This window comes from Nyctibius grandis, chromosome 11, assembly GCF_013368605.1.
Source record: "Nyctibius grandis isolate bNycGra1 chromosome 11, bNycGra1.pri, whole genome shotgun sequence".
In the NCBI taxonomy this organism is placed as follows: Eukaryota; Metazoa; Chordata; class Aves; order Nyctibiiformes; family Nyctibiidae; genus Nyctibius; species Nyctibius grandis.
The window spans coordinates 24,631,263-24,646,134 of NC_090668.1; the positions used below are offsets into that span (position 1 = coordinate 24,631,263).

Consider the following 14,872-nt stretch of genomic DNA (forward strand, 5'->3'; position numbering starts at 1 on the left):
GCCATGTTACTACTTATCTTTTTCTACTGTAAAACAATATGAATCCTCCAGAAAATTATTTTATATATTAAAGGTAACAAACAGTTTACTGTTGGCAATAGGGACCCAGTGATTGTTACTGTAAAGGAAGGGAAATAGCGTTATAAGGAGATTTTAACAAGGAACTGGTACAAGCTCCACGCTGCATTTCACAAATTGTGCTCTGTCAACAAGAGGCATGATGCAACTTCTCTTTAGGGATACTTGAGAATCCCGCTCAAAGGAGAGGGCAGCTTACCTTACTCAGGAGAGTTGAGCATTATTTACACACTTAATCACAGAATCACAGTCTGGTTGGGGTTGGAAGGGACCTCTGGAGATCATCATCTAGTCCGACCCCCTGCCAAAGCAGGGTCACCCAGATCCAGTGCTCTGTCACCCTCAAAGTAAAGAAGTTCCTCCTCATATTGAGACGAAATATTTCACTATAGCACATCCTGTCTTTGAAGTATGGCAAAGGATTGAGTTATCCGAGTAATGGAACAGCAAGGATCACTTTCATACTTTACTTTAATTTCTCCACTGGACATTTAAACTTCTATTATGAAATCCATATATATTCATACATTGTATTTCTCAGTGAAATTGTGGTACCTAGTGCAAGCTGTCATGGATCTTACACTACTGAATTTTAGTCCTTCAGGAAAGAATGTGTTTCTATTAATAAAGATTTACAACCACATGCTTTAGTTCAGCTGTTTGTTCTTTCCCTTTATGCGAGAAGTTGTATAATTTATTATTTAACTCTTGTGATGAACAGCTGGGAGCTGAGCCTTCACCAGGTCAACGTTTTAGGCCACACAGCCTAGTTGCTATGAAAATGGCACAAATCCAACTTAAATTTTCATGAAGAATTACTCTTTATTAATATTACACAAATAAAAAAACGTCTCAAGATTAAGTTACTTTCACAAGCACAAGCGCTGCAATGCAAATGATAACTCATTACGGCAGTGCAGACTGGCTTTCAAGTCGGACATAAAATTAGTGCCAACACCCTGAATTACCTGTGTATCTGATCTTGCACAGCGATTCTCACACGTGTTCTTTAGACTAATCAAGTAGGTGAATAAAGTATAGTAGCTGCCTTTTAGGATACTTTTACCTGTGAGTTCCATTATGTAGTAACCCCATTTTGGGGTTAAAAGCCATGAGCAGTCTGCTGCCTATGGTATTTTCTTTCTCTCTTAACATGTACTGAATAACTTCCACCCATCATCCAACACAGTAACTGAATTTGGGACGCTTTCCACAGTTTCCAGGTCTGACTAAAACCACCACAAACTAGCTAGATTTATTTCGAGAGCACTGATGCAGGTAAGGGACCCTGTTTGGACAGGAATAAGTTCTCCAAAGTGTAATTAAACAGGCCCTAGAAAGTAAAAAAGACAAGAAAATTTGAACCACTTGAGCCTTCATCTATAGAAGTTCCCAAAATGGAGACTTCACATTCTTTCAGTGCTGCTACTGGAAAAGTCTGTCTGCAGTGGAGCAATGTTATGATCATAGGCAGCATATTCTGATGCTCCTGTACTTGCCACTTTAAGCTGTTGAGCAGCGTGTGTGAGCTGAAACGCTGCATCAGGATGAGCCGTGTCAGGCAGCAGGGTGCACTCCCGCTCCAGCATGTCTGCCACGCCTTTCAAGAGGTCCAAAAACCCAAAGGCCAGAGCTGCCTTTCGTAAACGATTAAGTTCCTGCAAAGAAGGAAAATTCCTTTTAAAGCCACTGTAAACCTTTACATAAAACATGGTTTTCGTCTTTTTTTTAAAGGCAAGCTTATTCACTTAAAGGAAAATAACCTGAGTGATCAGTACAGCTGCTGGAAACTGCCCAGCTGCTCGTGAGATTAAAAATGCTTCAGGGCTGAAGATGATAGTGGCACAACTGAACAGTTGGTTTTCCCTTGATCCCTTCCTATAAATCTCCACTTCTTCCTTTTCCCTTTTGTGCACTCAGCTATTGTACCTGCCTGTTTTGTCTGTGTCCCAGCTGGGAGTGGCCTCCAATTTAGGCTTCACTGACTGCTGCCTTTAACCACAGTGTCCAGCAAAATGTATATATATTGATTTTTCTTCACTATAAACTGACGAGCGCTTATGTGCCTTTAGGCAGGGCATTATTTCTTGAAGCCTCTGGGGGCTACAATAACAAATTGCTTCAGCACTAAGCTTACAAAAGGAACAACAATTACCTCCAGCTACAGTCTAGATTATGGATTATTATGATGTGGCCAAATGTGCCTGGAATTTTGTCTTTCTCTGCTTCAGTTGTAGAAAAAATGTAGGAGACATTTTCTGACTCAGAACAACATCTGTGTTCCTACTCCTCTCTGATCCTTCAGTTTATTTCTCCCTGGACAACAGCATAAAATTTGCAAAGGAGTTCACTGTGGAAGTAGCAGGGATCATGAGGGGCACCTCATGAGGTCTGTCCCACCCTGCCAGAGAACGTGGTGGCAGAGAAATCAGACCTGCTTGTCTCACCTTAACCAGTCTGTAAAATAGACCCAGGATGTCTCCTTCTTTACAGAACCACGTATGTTTTTGCAAAGCCTTACAAGACTGCACAGAACATCCCACAGACAACAGACAGTGTATGTTCCTCTGTTGTACTATCACTATGGATCAAACTTGGGCCGGCCTGAAATGTTACTCACTTTATAGAAGGTTTGGGTTTTTTCTGGGAGTTTCCTTGCATTTCTCAAGATCTTCTGTACATCTGTCTGCAGAAAAAGAAAATAAAAATAAAAAATCTTGGCAACTGCTGGGGAAGCTGCAGAAAAAAATCCTCAACTATTTATTGTTAAATTATCCTGACGATTGACAAGCCTGCAGCTCACAAAGGCTGAAACATAAACGGTAATTATACTAAATCCAATAAACTAAGCCAGATGCTACACTGGAGACACAGCTTTCATGAAACAAGCTATGCTTTCTGATTGCATTTTAATCATGACATTTTAAAGAGCCAGTGTTTATAAAAACGAAAGAAAAGCAATAAAGCAATTACATTAAACGGACAGGACACACACAGGCTCCACTTTGCTGGTAAGATGGCTACTGCTGATCAAAGTCAAGCATCAAGTCCAAAACCTGTATCATTACCTGGAGGCCACTTGGTTTGATCCATACGGTAACGTTCTGTGCGTAACTGCGCTTGTTCTTGGGTTGCAAGGGGAAAGGGCTCTTATTGTCATCCTCTCCGTAAGGATTTTCTTTCGCATCTGGAGGGGGAAAGAAAATAAAAAGAACTTAACAACTAAGACTTGGCAAGGTCATTCACACAAGAAAACACTGAATGTGTAAGAGTTATTCAAATGAGCGTGAACAGTACCTGAAATAGGTCCAAGCTGTGCCATCTTCCCCAGCCACGGAAGGGGCTCAGGACCAGGTTCAAAGAGCGACATCATGAGGTTTGATTTCTTCTTGCTATCAGCTTGTGAATAGAGCATTCCATACCACTCTGGCCTATTGGAAAGAGCGAATCCCAAAGGCTGAAAACCTTCCACCCCTCTTTGCCTAGAATTTGCCCCCCTCACACTGTGTGGAGGCTCACTATTTGCAGTTTATACTGGCAGAAACATATCCACAATTAAAACTCCACAGCTTACTCGAGCAGTGCAGCATTCTGTGCAACTACAGATATAAATAAGCATAATTTATAAACAAAGCATAAAAGAGCAAAGTAAGATTTTTCAGGCAGACATCCAGCTCCATACCCCAACTGGACGACAGCCACCATGCCTTCCACTTTCAGGCTGCCATGTAATAAAACACAGAAGTTGGGGATTTTCCCGGCAATCTGATTAGCTGAATTCTCATCTTCGGTGTCATCTGTAATCCCAGGTCCCACCTCATCACCTTCTAGGGAAGAATGAATGCAAACAAAGAGACAACATAAGAATAAATTCAAACACATGAGTTCTGTTTCTGTGACAGCACCCTCTGTATCCTCTGCCATGCAAGAGTCAATTAATACTTTTGCAGAACGAAATGCTGCTAAATGAACTGTTTGGGCAAAGAGGCACTATAATGTTATATAAATATTCCACTGCATCCTACTCACAAAACCGAGTTACCAAAAAAACTGCAAATAAAACTTCAGCTTTGAAGAAACCAAAAGTGAAATGAAACGGCACCAAGAGTCTGGCAATGAATACACGTCTGCTTCTGCACCAAAAGCATCCTGGATTTCGAGTCCTTCTCTCCTATGCAATTTGTGGTCATCATGAGAAACTTACTACGTTTCAGCAGCTGGAATACAGCTGTGATTTAACTGTTAATATCTGCTCCGGTGAAAGGCCTAGCAGGGTAAGAGTGTTAACAGAGAGATTAAAGCGTATCTGGAGCTTTCATTCTTCTTTACCAAGAGAAATCTCACTTCCTCTTTGCTTCACTCCAAGGCCATGACAAAAGGAAAGGGGAAGTCCTCCTTATCACAGGCTGATGCACACAAGTAGCTGCAAGTCAGTAATACTTTAACCATCCTCAAAGCCTACACCAGTCACTGTATAGATACATATATATTTTGCCCCAATGAGCAGCAACTAATGCTCAAGTGCAACTGAGCAATCTAGTTGTGATTAAGATCAGATTTTTTACAAAACAAATAATTCCAAGAACCAATTAGATGCGGGCATTAAATATTCATCTTGCACCACATATTTCATGGCCCATAACTATTTTTACCTTTATGTTTAGCATGTTCTGTTAATAATGATGCTGTAAGAACACTGTTCCCTCTATTAACTTTCTAAAGGACACAGTATTCAAAAAAAGTAGGAGCTTGTGTTCAAGGTTTTAATTTTAATGTTACCACACAAACATGTCTTTAGAGACATTTGGCATTTTGATAAAGCGTGAAACTTCTGCATTTAGTCTAAACCACAACAGACATTACAAGGGAAGCTTAAAGCAGTTTTTGCTAAAAGAAACAAAACTTGCTCACCTCTGTTAAGTGCAATGGGCAGTACCAAGTGTCTGGATAAGACAGGAGGGCTAGAAATGTCAGCTATATCTACAAACCCAACAATTTCTAGATCTGTGGGGAGACAACAGGTTTAAGTTAGATTTGGAAATAGCTGAAATGTATTCAGAGTCAATTTAACATTACCACTTTTTACACCACTAAGTTTTCTGAAGCAGTGACAACAGGTAGCACATGAGAGCCCCAACCTTGACTGTGGTGTCTAGGTGTTAATAAGATACAAAAATTCATAGATAGCACCACGACACTCTTAAGATTAGAACATAACTTCCATCACACACATACTGCTGTCCACGAACTGAGCCTTTGACCAGCTCTACACTGGCAGAGGTGTAGAGAGTACCTGCTTTGTAAACTCTTCTCTACGCAATGCATGGTGACACATGGTGTGCTCTAGCTATGGACACAAACGCACTGAATTTCTAATTCAATGCGTTTCCAACCTGTACTGCAGCTGGAACCAGGGAGCAGAGTCTTCTCCTTGACAGCCCAGGCACTGGACCTGGCCCAAAGGCAATTCAATTGTTTTTTCTCATAGCTGAACAACGAACACTTGATTAAAGCCATGGAGGAATTCAGGGGCTGAGCACACCATACGCTGCATTTTAATGCACACAGAACAAAATTTTCTTCATGCCAAATTCCCATCTTTGGAATGACAGGAGGAACTCTAAGACTGAATGCAACACAAAGCCTCCCTCATGAAGACACACTGCATGCTCTTTGCTTTTGCTATTTCAGTACAGACACACTCATTCCTATTTAAACAGTTTGCAGCTGCAAATAAGAAGTGATCACACCCCAAATGAGAAATGTTTTTTCTCTTGCAGATTTAAAAAAACCCAAACAAATCAAGGCAATCTTGGTGGCAGTAATTTATGGGTTGCTGTTCACTTCCTTGCAAAATTTTACCACTATTATGTCCTTATTCACATGCAAACTGTGCACATTTTGTTGATGAACACAGTAAAAAAGGAAGTCTACAGGAGAGATCCTGGAAATGAAATTGCCCGTAGAGCTAGAAACTCACAAAAAAGAAACCATTTGATAGGACACCCGGGCACACGATCTAACCACCAAGTCACTCTCTTTGCACTTCCCAAATAGCACAAAGCCAGTAGGAACTCCCATCACCTCCCTTGCAGAGTTAGCCACGTTGGGGTGTCACTGAGGGTGCCAACCTTTAGTTCAAGAGCCACAGCACTCTACTGTCTGATTGGAAAGAACAACAAAATGCACGTGGCCAAGTGCACTGCTAAGGAGCTGAGAGCAATTTTGATACTCCAGCTCAAACCTAATTCTTAATCCAAAGCAGTGAAGTTCTGTGTATTCACTCCAAGAAGTGTGCCTAGCCACTTGCAAGTCACAGGCATGGGCTATCTACAGACTACCTGCAGTCCACTAACGGGAGAGCTGAGAAAGGTTTTCCTTGCACAGTTGTTTTTAAAAATAACCTAGTATTGGTAAGAAGTGCCAGGACAACAAACTATAAAGACAGAGATTACATAAATCTCAACCTTTACTTGTGCTGCCCCACCAATTCTTCTCGGCTCCACTCCTAGTGGATTCCTTGAAGAAACCTCCAGAAAGCTGCTAGTTTGTCTCACCTGATAATACAGAGTCTTTCTGACAGAGGCAACTCTAATACAAAATGCAGCCCCTTCGCCAACACACCTCCCCTATCCTCCATGAAGCTTATGAAGGTATTCATGGACAGGAGCCTGTGGCTGTCTTCCATAGTCCTTGCCACTAGAAATTGGCACCCTGAGCTTTGAAAGTGCCTCTACCCTACTCCAGCCCTTTCACCAGGTACACACGGCTGAAACGGGATGAGGTTCTTGTCCCCTGGTGCCACATATACCAAAAAATTACACAGCCAGCAACTGATCCTTGCAGAGAGAAAGTGGATGAAACAGTAACTACACAGGGTAAGAGGTGGTAGTGAAAAGGTAGAAATCAAATGGATTTAAGTAAAAGGCAATCAAAGATTTGTTACCTGTATTAATTGCTTTGGGGATGGGGTCTATTTCTTCATCTATAATGAAAGGTTCTGGTCTGGGAAATACTTGCACATCAGACGTTAAGTGGCCACACTTGAGAACAGCATGGAATGGTGTATAAGCCAGGTCTATCAGCTTTCTAAAACACAATCAGTTATTAAGGAAAACATAATACATATCAAATGAAAACAGTTTGTCTAAAGCACACTAACTAAGCTCCCCCAAATTTTTTTTTTACTACAATTAATTCAATAGTTCTAGCATTGCTAAATTACAAAACAAAGCAGCATGTTATCTCACTGGTGGCAAACTAACAATAATTCTGGATTATTAGTAAATTATTAGAAATTAGTATCTTCTATCTGCTAATCGTAAAGAGATGCTATGGTTTGTTACAGAATGATTAAAGTAACTATTGACCTTAACCAGGGAAGGTCAAGACAAAAATACAGTTAACAAGACTATTAACTAAACCAAAAAAAGGTTAATTACAACACTCCATATAATCAGATTTCTTGTTATATTTGTTTTCTTTAACAGATACTAACTGGAAACCTTCACAAACGCATATTATCTACAAGTCTACTAACCCAAACATAGATTGTACATTCTTCAGGCAAAGGGGTCCATCAATGGTGAAAATCTGCCCTTCCCCGTTGTTTAAATCTATGAGCCTTTCCAGGCAGTCTAAGGAATCTGTGCTTTGAAGCTGTAAAAAATAAAGTGGAATGTTTTTGTTAAGTTTTCTGTTTACTCTCTTTTTATTAACCAGAAAATACACACAACACAGCAAAAAGCATCTGACTGGATGCTATAATGATTTTTTGTTATCTCACTCTTTTCTGAATAAACCAACATTTTTGGTCTCCCAGGAAATTTACTCCTTATGTTGCATTTATATTAGGCCAGATGCAGCATTTGGCCTAGTAACAAATAATCACAGACTATCTATCTCGAGTTGGAAGGGACCCATAAGGATCATCGAGTCCAACTCCCAATACACTGTTTTATCCTGTTAGGTTCTGCTCCGAAAGCAGGTTCAAGCAACCAAAAATCCCAGAAGCTCTCAGTCTTCAAGCGCACAGGAATGCCTTAACTAGTGTAACATTTTATTGGTAATCTAACTTTCAGCTCCTTCAGGATAATATAATTTTTAAGAGGGAAGGCAGATATAATTCTTTTTGAGAAGTTCTTAGAGAATGCCTGTGAAAGCATCTAAACTTATCAGTAATAGAAGATTTATTTTAAACATTTTCCCAGTTATTCTGATGTGTAAACAATGCTTCAATCCATCAGCTTAATCAAGAGGATCATCCTTGATAGAGACCTTGAAGCTGAAATATCTATTGCATGCCTAAGCAGAAAATCCTTCTGTGATGGACAGAAGAATACAGGTGTCAATTCAAAAGCAATGCGATTAATAAAACCTAATCTGAGGAACTTCAGTCTATATAGGCTTCTTTTTAAACATTTTTTATTCAATAGAATTGTAACTACTGTGAAGACTTTTAAAGCTGGTACTGAGATTTACAAAGGTACTTGAAGAGAAAGAAAACAGTCACCTTTCCTTCAAAACTAAGGGAAGTTGGTTTGAACACTGGCTTGGAGACTTCAGGATTTTGCTCACTCACATTTCCACATAAAGCTATTGTTGTTTTAAGTGTTGAGCATCTTTGCAACAGAAGTAATCTATTCAAGAACTTAATTGTAGATTAAGAAAAGCCCCCAAAGCATTCAATGTAATTAATGTAGTAAAGGGAATAACATAAACAGAGAAATAAAAATCGCATAGTATTCCCCAGGGAGAAACCGACATGATTTATAAAGATTATGACAATAATAGTGCAATAATAAACTTTAAAAAAGATACTACAGTTAAATTTCACCAAATAACTAGCACTAAGCACCAGAATGTCAACTAAAGTTTAAAACTAAGCACAAGAACATCAAAGTATGCTTTGTGCTGACCTGATCGTTAGTTCAGAGAAGAACAAAAATTATCCAACGCAACAAAGAAGAAGGTATGTGTTAAAGACATCACCTCTTCGAGATTTGCCATGCACATGACATACAGCTTGGATGGGAACGGGAAAGGCAATGGAAACCGGTTGCTTTCACTTCGCTGGTTGTGAGTAGCTAGTGAGTGCCGCAGGGAGCCCCTGCCGATCCCCAGGCAGCCATCAGTGACAAGGACAACCTTAAATCAAAGAGGATTCATCAGCATTTCCACGACAAGACACATTTCTATCTGCAGAGGGCAACTACAAACCAACACATTTCAGTAGCCTTCCTAGCAGCATGTGCTTTTATACTGAAAATCCCTGCTCACACGGGGATTTCCTCTACTGAGCTGGGGAAAGAATTGTGAGTACAATTTCCAGGTACATAAATGAGAAATTGAAGATTTAACCATTGCAGTTTAAAATATGTACGTGGTAAACACACATTTTGTTCTAATCAGGCAATTGCACTAAAATATAAATTTCATAGCCAGGAAGACACCATGCTGTGCATAAACATGGCCATATTTAAGCGTACACTAGAAGAACAGTGACTATACAGCCAAAAAAAACCAGCCTGCTGCTGCTGGACTCAAGAACTTCAGGTTGATTTTCAGATGGAAGATAAACCCCATTTCTTCTGCAGAATCTGGAGGGCAACCCAACTCTCACTACAAGCCACAGAAGCCATACAGAATGTAGTATTAATTACCCTAATTCTTTGCAAACAAATGTAGCTGCAGTATGCTCACAATTTGCAGCAGAACTATTAAAAAAAATATATGCATTTTTCCACTCAGTTGCATGTCCAAAGTCACTCCTTGTAGGAACCTGCACTAATAGGTTATGCTAAATAATGGAACTATTTACACTCAGCTGAGACCCACTCATTTCCAGAGTAGTAAAATAGCTGCTCTTTCAACACTGCACAGCAACAGCGGGCATTATTTTTGGCTGAGAGGTAAGGAAAATCAAATCCAATTGAAACTCGATGTATATCTCCTACATCCAGATTTGTATTCTCCCTTCATCCTTAATCTCTTCTGCAGTCTCTTCAGTTACCATCTGAACTGTTGCTCACCTGTAACGTTTTTCACTATTACAAGATTCTGCACAGTACATTCCCCACTACCTTTCATCACCCCATCACCTGAAGTTCCAGTAAAATGAGCCAGGACACAAATGAGAGACCAAATTCTTGAGGTCTAATCTATGCTCGGTTTTCACATCTTTCTAGTTCTCTGCTTTGAATGTCTGCTTTTCCAAGGTGTCTTTTATCCTTATTAGATTATGAAGCATTGCCAAGGCAATAAACCACTACACTTTTTCTCCTTAAGGAATATTGCTCTGAGAGATCTTCCTAGTTCACCAAGCTGCAAAATTACTGAACTTAAATCTCAACCCAAAGAGCAACAGGCTCTTAAGTGTCTCAGAAAACCGGGGGCTAAAAGCAGACTTTGCCATAAGAGGCAGCAAATTCAGAAGGCTGAAAGCTGCAAGGGCTGAGCTGGAGTGTGTGAGCAGACGCATGCCAAACGACTCATTAGGGAAAGAAGACAGATGAAAACACACTCAGTAGTAGTCCCATGCTGTTGCTTGAGACCTGGAACTGTTACAAGCCCTGGAAACCATCAGGTACTGGAGGAGAGAGGTTACTGTGTGTGTGACTATACCCTTTTCAAACCAACTGAGCTCCTGGGACAGAAAATTGCATCCAGATCAAATGCCAAGCCTCCAAAACAGTACTCTTGGGTCAGATGTTATAATCCACTCCACTACAGTAACACATTGGACAGGAAGCAGTCTAGTTCTTTGCTGCTGACTATTTTAATAAAGATCACCTTCTGTTCATATTCCAGATATATCCAAAACAGTAATTCTTTGTCTTTCTGTAGCACCAGCATGCCCGAGAGTATTCAGATTTCAAATTGCATTTACATTTCCTTCTGCAGCTTACAGGGAGTACCAGGTATACACAAGATTCTAAGAATAATGAATATCAGTCATACCTGGCAAGGAATTGCTGCACCCCACTCCTGCTGGACAATATTGCAAACCCCCAGCAGCGCTGACTCTAAACAGGTTTTGTCATAATCATCCATATTACTTAGGGCTTCCTGTAAAGACAAACACCACTGTCATTGCTGGGTGACATATCACTACCAGGAAACAGAGAAAAGTTATCCACAGCTCTGTGGTAAGTCAGTATGTTTGGTTTGCTTTGCATTGTAACACAATGCAAAGTGCTGTGTTCTTATATATGACCTGCAAAGTTTAAAAAAAAAGAGAAAAAAGAAAGAGATAAGAAATAGTGAACAGTATCATGAGGCAACAATGAAAGCAGACTATGAAGAAACTATAGTATCATAAACACAGCTCTTTGAGAGGAAAAGAATCCTTTGCCATGTCTCAAAGAAACAGTAAAATCAAAATTTGAAGCAATGTCTAACACAAAACATTAAGCTTAGAAAACCCTCCCAGGTGTCAGAGCAACTTTAACTTCTTAGAGACTCAGAAAGCAGGCCACGAGGAGCTTGTCTCACAAAAATCTTTGGCAGAGAGAGTAACAGAATCCAAAACTCATATTCACATCCTGTTTCTATAATCATAAACCAGCTCTTCATAAAATGAAAACTTCACACAGCATCATAAGAAGGGTGCAGCTCTAAAACTAACATGCTAGAGGAGCTTGGCTGGATTCTTGGCTTTCAAAAATTCCTCAAACAAATTCTTAGGGAGGGGAAAATAAATCAAAGAGAACACACTGGCTTTCACCTGCTAAAATGCAAACATAACAGAGAATATCTTTCAAAATCGCTATGTCCCACAACTGACAAACTTAACACATGGTGCCCTGTAACAGTGACGTATCATTTCGTCCTGATATTATATATGATAACCAGATACATATGTACAAATTTTACTGGATTCAGAGACTTTCAGTGCCTTACTGCATTCATATGAAATTTCCTTCTTGGACTTCCTCCTTTCCATTTTCTCCCAACATCCCATCACATTTGCAGGGCCTAAAATCACTTTATTCTCATTCTCGCCCTGCTTCAACTGGTACATACTCTTAAAAGCACCTTCTCTCTACCAAATCACTTGACTCAAAACCTTTCTAAACGCTCCTGTCTGCTGCATCATTTATCAAGAGCAAATCAAAAACTACAGACAAAAATGTCAACGTCACAGAACCACTAGCATTTTTAAGAGCTTCATCAGGCAGCCCTCTCCTCCATCTCCACTTTTAACTTAATTAACCACACTCCAGAGGTTACCTGCAAAGGTATGATTTGTGAAGTAGCAAAATGTTTCAAATACATTGATTTCATCTATCCTTAAAATAAGGATAAAACACTCAATTCAGGACGTTGTGCACAGGATGATATGAAATCACACAATTTCACCATGATTTGGAAACATGTGAGGGGTTTTGTTGGGTTTTTTTTATTGTTGACCGCTTACTGCTTTTGTGTTTCACGCACCCTACCTGCAGTGTGTTGTAATCTCTCGTAAAGGGCACCATCAGCTCCCAGAGCGACGAAAAAACCACCAAGGCCGTGAACTCCAGCTTGTAGTTTGTTGCCATGTGCTCAAAGAGCATGGTCAGGCCATGGACCGCCAAGTGTTTCCGCTGGTACTCCTCCGAGCCCTCCACTGACACCGGCCGTGTCATGGAGAGCGACACGTCCATCACCACCACGGTCGGCATGATGAGCTGCTCCTCTCTGCTACCGTCGTGGAGAACAGTGATCCCCTGCATGGAGCGGGAAGAAAAAGGCCACACATAGAATCACAGAATCACAGAATGGTTTAGGTTGGAAGGGACCTTAAAGATCATCTAGTTCCAACCCCCCTGCCATGGGCAGGGTCACCTTCCACCAGACCAGGTTGCTCCCAGCCCCATCCAGCCTGGCCTTGAACACTGCCAGGGAGGGGGCAGCCACAGCTTCTCTGGGCAACCTGGGCCAGTGTCTCACTACCCTCACAGTAAAGAATTTCTTCCTAATATCTAATCTAAATCTCCCCTCTTTCAGTTTAAAACCATTCCCCCTCGTCCTGTCACTACTGGCCCGTGTAAAAAGCCCCTCTCCCGCTTTCCTGCAGGCACACGATTATTGAAGCTGCAGTTATGAGGCGATGTGCCTCGCTCCCTCACACTGACCCCACCGTGCGGCAGAGGAAGCGACAATTACCCTTTCGCCTCCCAAAACGTGGGATTTAGCACCGATTAAGCCAAGAGATCTGCTCCTGAACCACACATAGCGTCTCCAAGCGGCTGTAAAGGCCTGGAAACGGCGAGCGCGGCCAGGGCTGAGCCTCGATGGGGGAAAAGAAGCAGCAGGCGCACGCCGATGGCCGAGGGGAGCCCCCAGCAGGGAGCCAGCCCTCCCTCCCAAGCCCTCCTCCTCAGCGGGGCCTGAGAGACGGCCCCCGGGGGCAGCTCGAGGGGTCCGCGGTGAGTGAGGCCAGAGGGGGAAGGGAAATGGTGTCGCTCACCCGCAGCCCGCCGTGCCGCCATGGGTCCGTCGCACAAAGCGTCCCCCCGGAACGCGGCGGCCGAGGCGGGAAGGGGCCGGGCCGGGGCCGCGGGGCCGCCACACACAGCCGCGGCGGGCCCTGCCGCCCGGGGCCCTCCCGCCCGGGGCGAGGGGAAAACAGTGTTTTCCTCAGTAAAAAAGCAGGAGGAGCGTGTAATACTGCGTGCGTTAGGGAAAGAAGTTCAGTTAGATGGCAGTGGTGTGGAAAAGCACTGCCAGGGTAAAGACAGGCTGCTGTGCAGGGAGAAGACCTGATGAACAAGCGTCCCAGGTGGCCGCCGGGACTGTCGCCCTGCTCTGTGCCTGGGGATGAGGGTGGGGGCTGCAAAGCTTGGATATGCCCCTGCAAAACCGTCCATTCAGACCACAGTTTGCTTTAAAATCATCAAATCGTCTTTTTCTAATTCCCCTGCAATAGATCTGCTGATGGGATTTTTACGACCATGAACTCTTTGGCCAGGACTGTTGTTATTTCTGCCTTTGTGGAGCTGCACCTCACCACTGCCGCTCCCTACAAAACAGTTACCAACACCATCCTCAGGTTGCTCTGCCAGCGAGAGCCTGGGGCCCTGCAGCGTCCCTCTTCCTCCACGATCATGGTGCAGGAGCTGAGGGGTTTTTCCAGAAGAGAGGAGAGAGCTCCCGCTGGCATTGTAAAGTAGGTTCATCTTGTGGCAAAGGCCAGCAGAGCTGCTTGTCTGGCCTGTGAGCTGTACAAGATACCTCAAAATGAAGCTACGTGCAAGTTGTCTTGTTTAAGTGACCACTGCTCCATGCAGAGGAGCGGTGTGATTTACCTCAGTTGCTCCCTTCCATAGCTGCCACGAGAATGAGACATGTCTCACAGTTGGTGCTTTCCTCTGGTAGTTTGTAATGGAGATAATCATCGCCTGGCCTCATACTGAGAATAACCTGTAGTAGCAGACAAAGATATTGGCTTCAGAGATAGATCCAAATCTATGCAATACTATTTAATCTTCTTAGGGACTGCAGGTATTAAACTGGATTGGCTATTCCACCAGTAATATGTCCTTCACGCCTGACCCTCTCTTGTATTAGAACTCTGCTGGCAGAGGCATTGTGAAAATGGGATCATTTTCATCTGCGTTTCTGTGCAACAGCATCTCCCATCTGGCTGTTAAGTATCAAAGAAGCCTCCAGCACTACGCTCAACCTCTGGTACTCGTCTTCCTCTTGGACAGCATCTTTGGAAGGTAAGCTGTGGAGGTTTGTTTGATTGCTTCGGATGTCTTATGGCTGAGACAGTCCAACCAGTGAGAAAGGAGCTGATCAGGGGTTG

The 14,872-nt window shown here is 42.3% G+C and overlaps 1 protein-coding gene across 2 annotated transcripts; it reads right to left on the reverse strand.

Annotated features, from left to right (window-relative positions):
• Positions 1-531: 531 nt before the first annotated feature.
• Positions 532-13,559, reverse strand: INTS14 (integrator complex subunit 14). 2 transcript variants are annotated; one of them, XM_068410142.1, is made up of 12 exons: positions 13,532-13,559; positions 12,522-12,788; positions 11,038-11,145; positions 9,070-9,225; positions 7,619-7,737; positions 7,025-7,167; positions 4,990-5,082; positions 3,761-3,905; positions 3,376-3,509; positions 3,147-3,265; positions 2,699-2,764; positions 532-1,736 (listed from the first exon to the last, which is right to left on the reverse strand). In XM_068410142.1, the coding sequence occupies exons 2-12, from the start codon at positions 12,741-12,743 to the stop codon at positions 1,485-1,487; spliced, it is 1,557 nt and encodes a 518-aa protein (XP_068266243.1). In that variant the 5' UTR covers positions 12,744-12,788; positions 13,532-13,559; the 3' UTR covers positions 532-1,484. The 2 variants fall into 2 exon arrangements, with proteins under 2 accessions (XP_068266243.1, XP_068266244.1); XM_068410143.1 differs by lacking the exon at positions 13,532-13,559 and adding an exon at positions 13,228-13,493.
• Between the last annotated feature and the right edge of the window lie 1,313 nt (positions 13,560-14,872).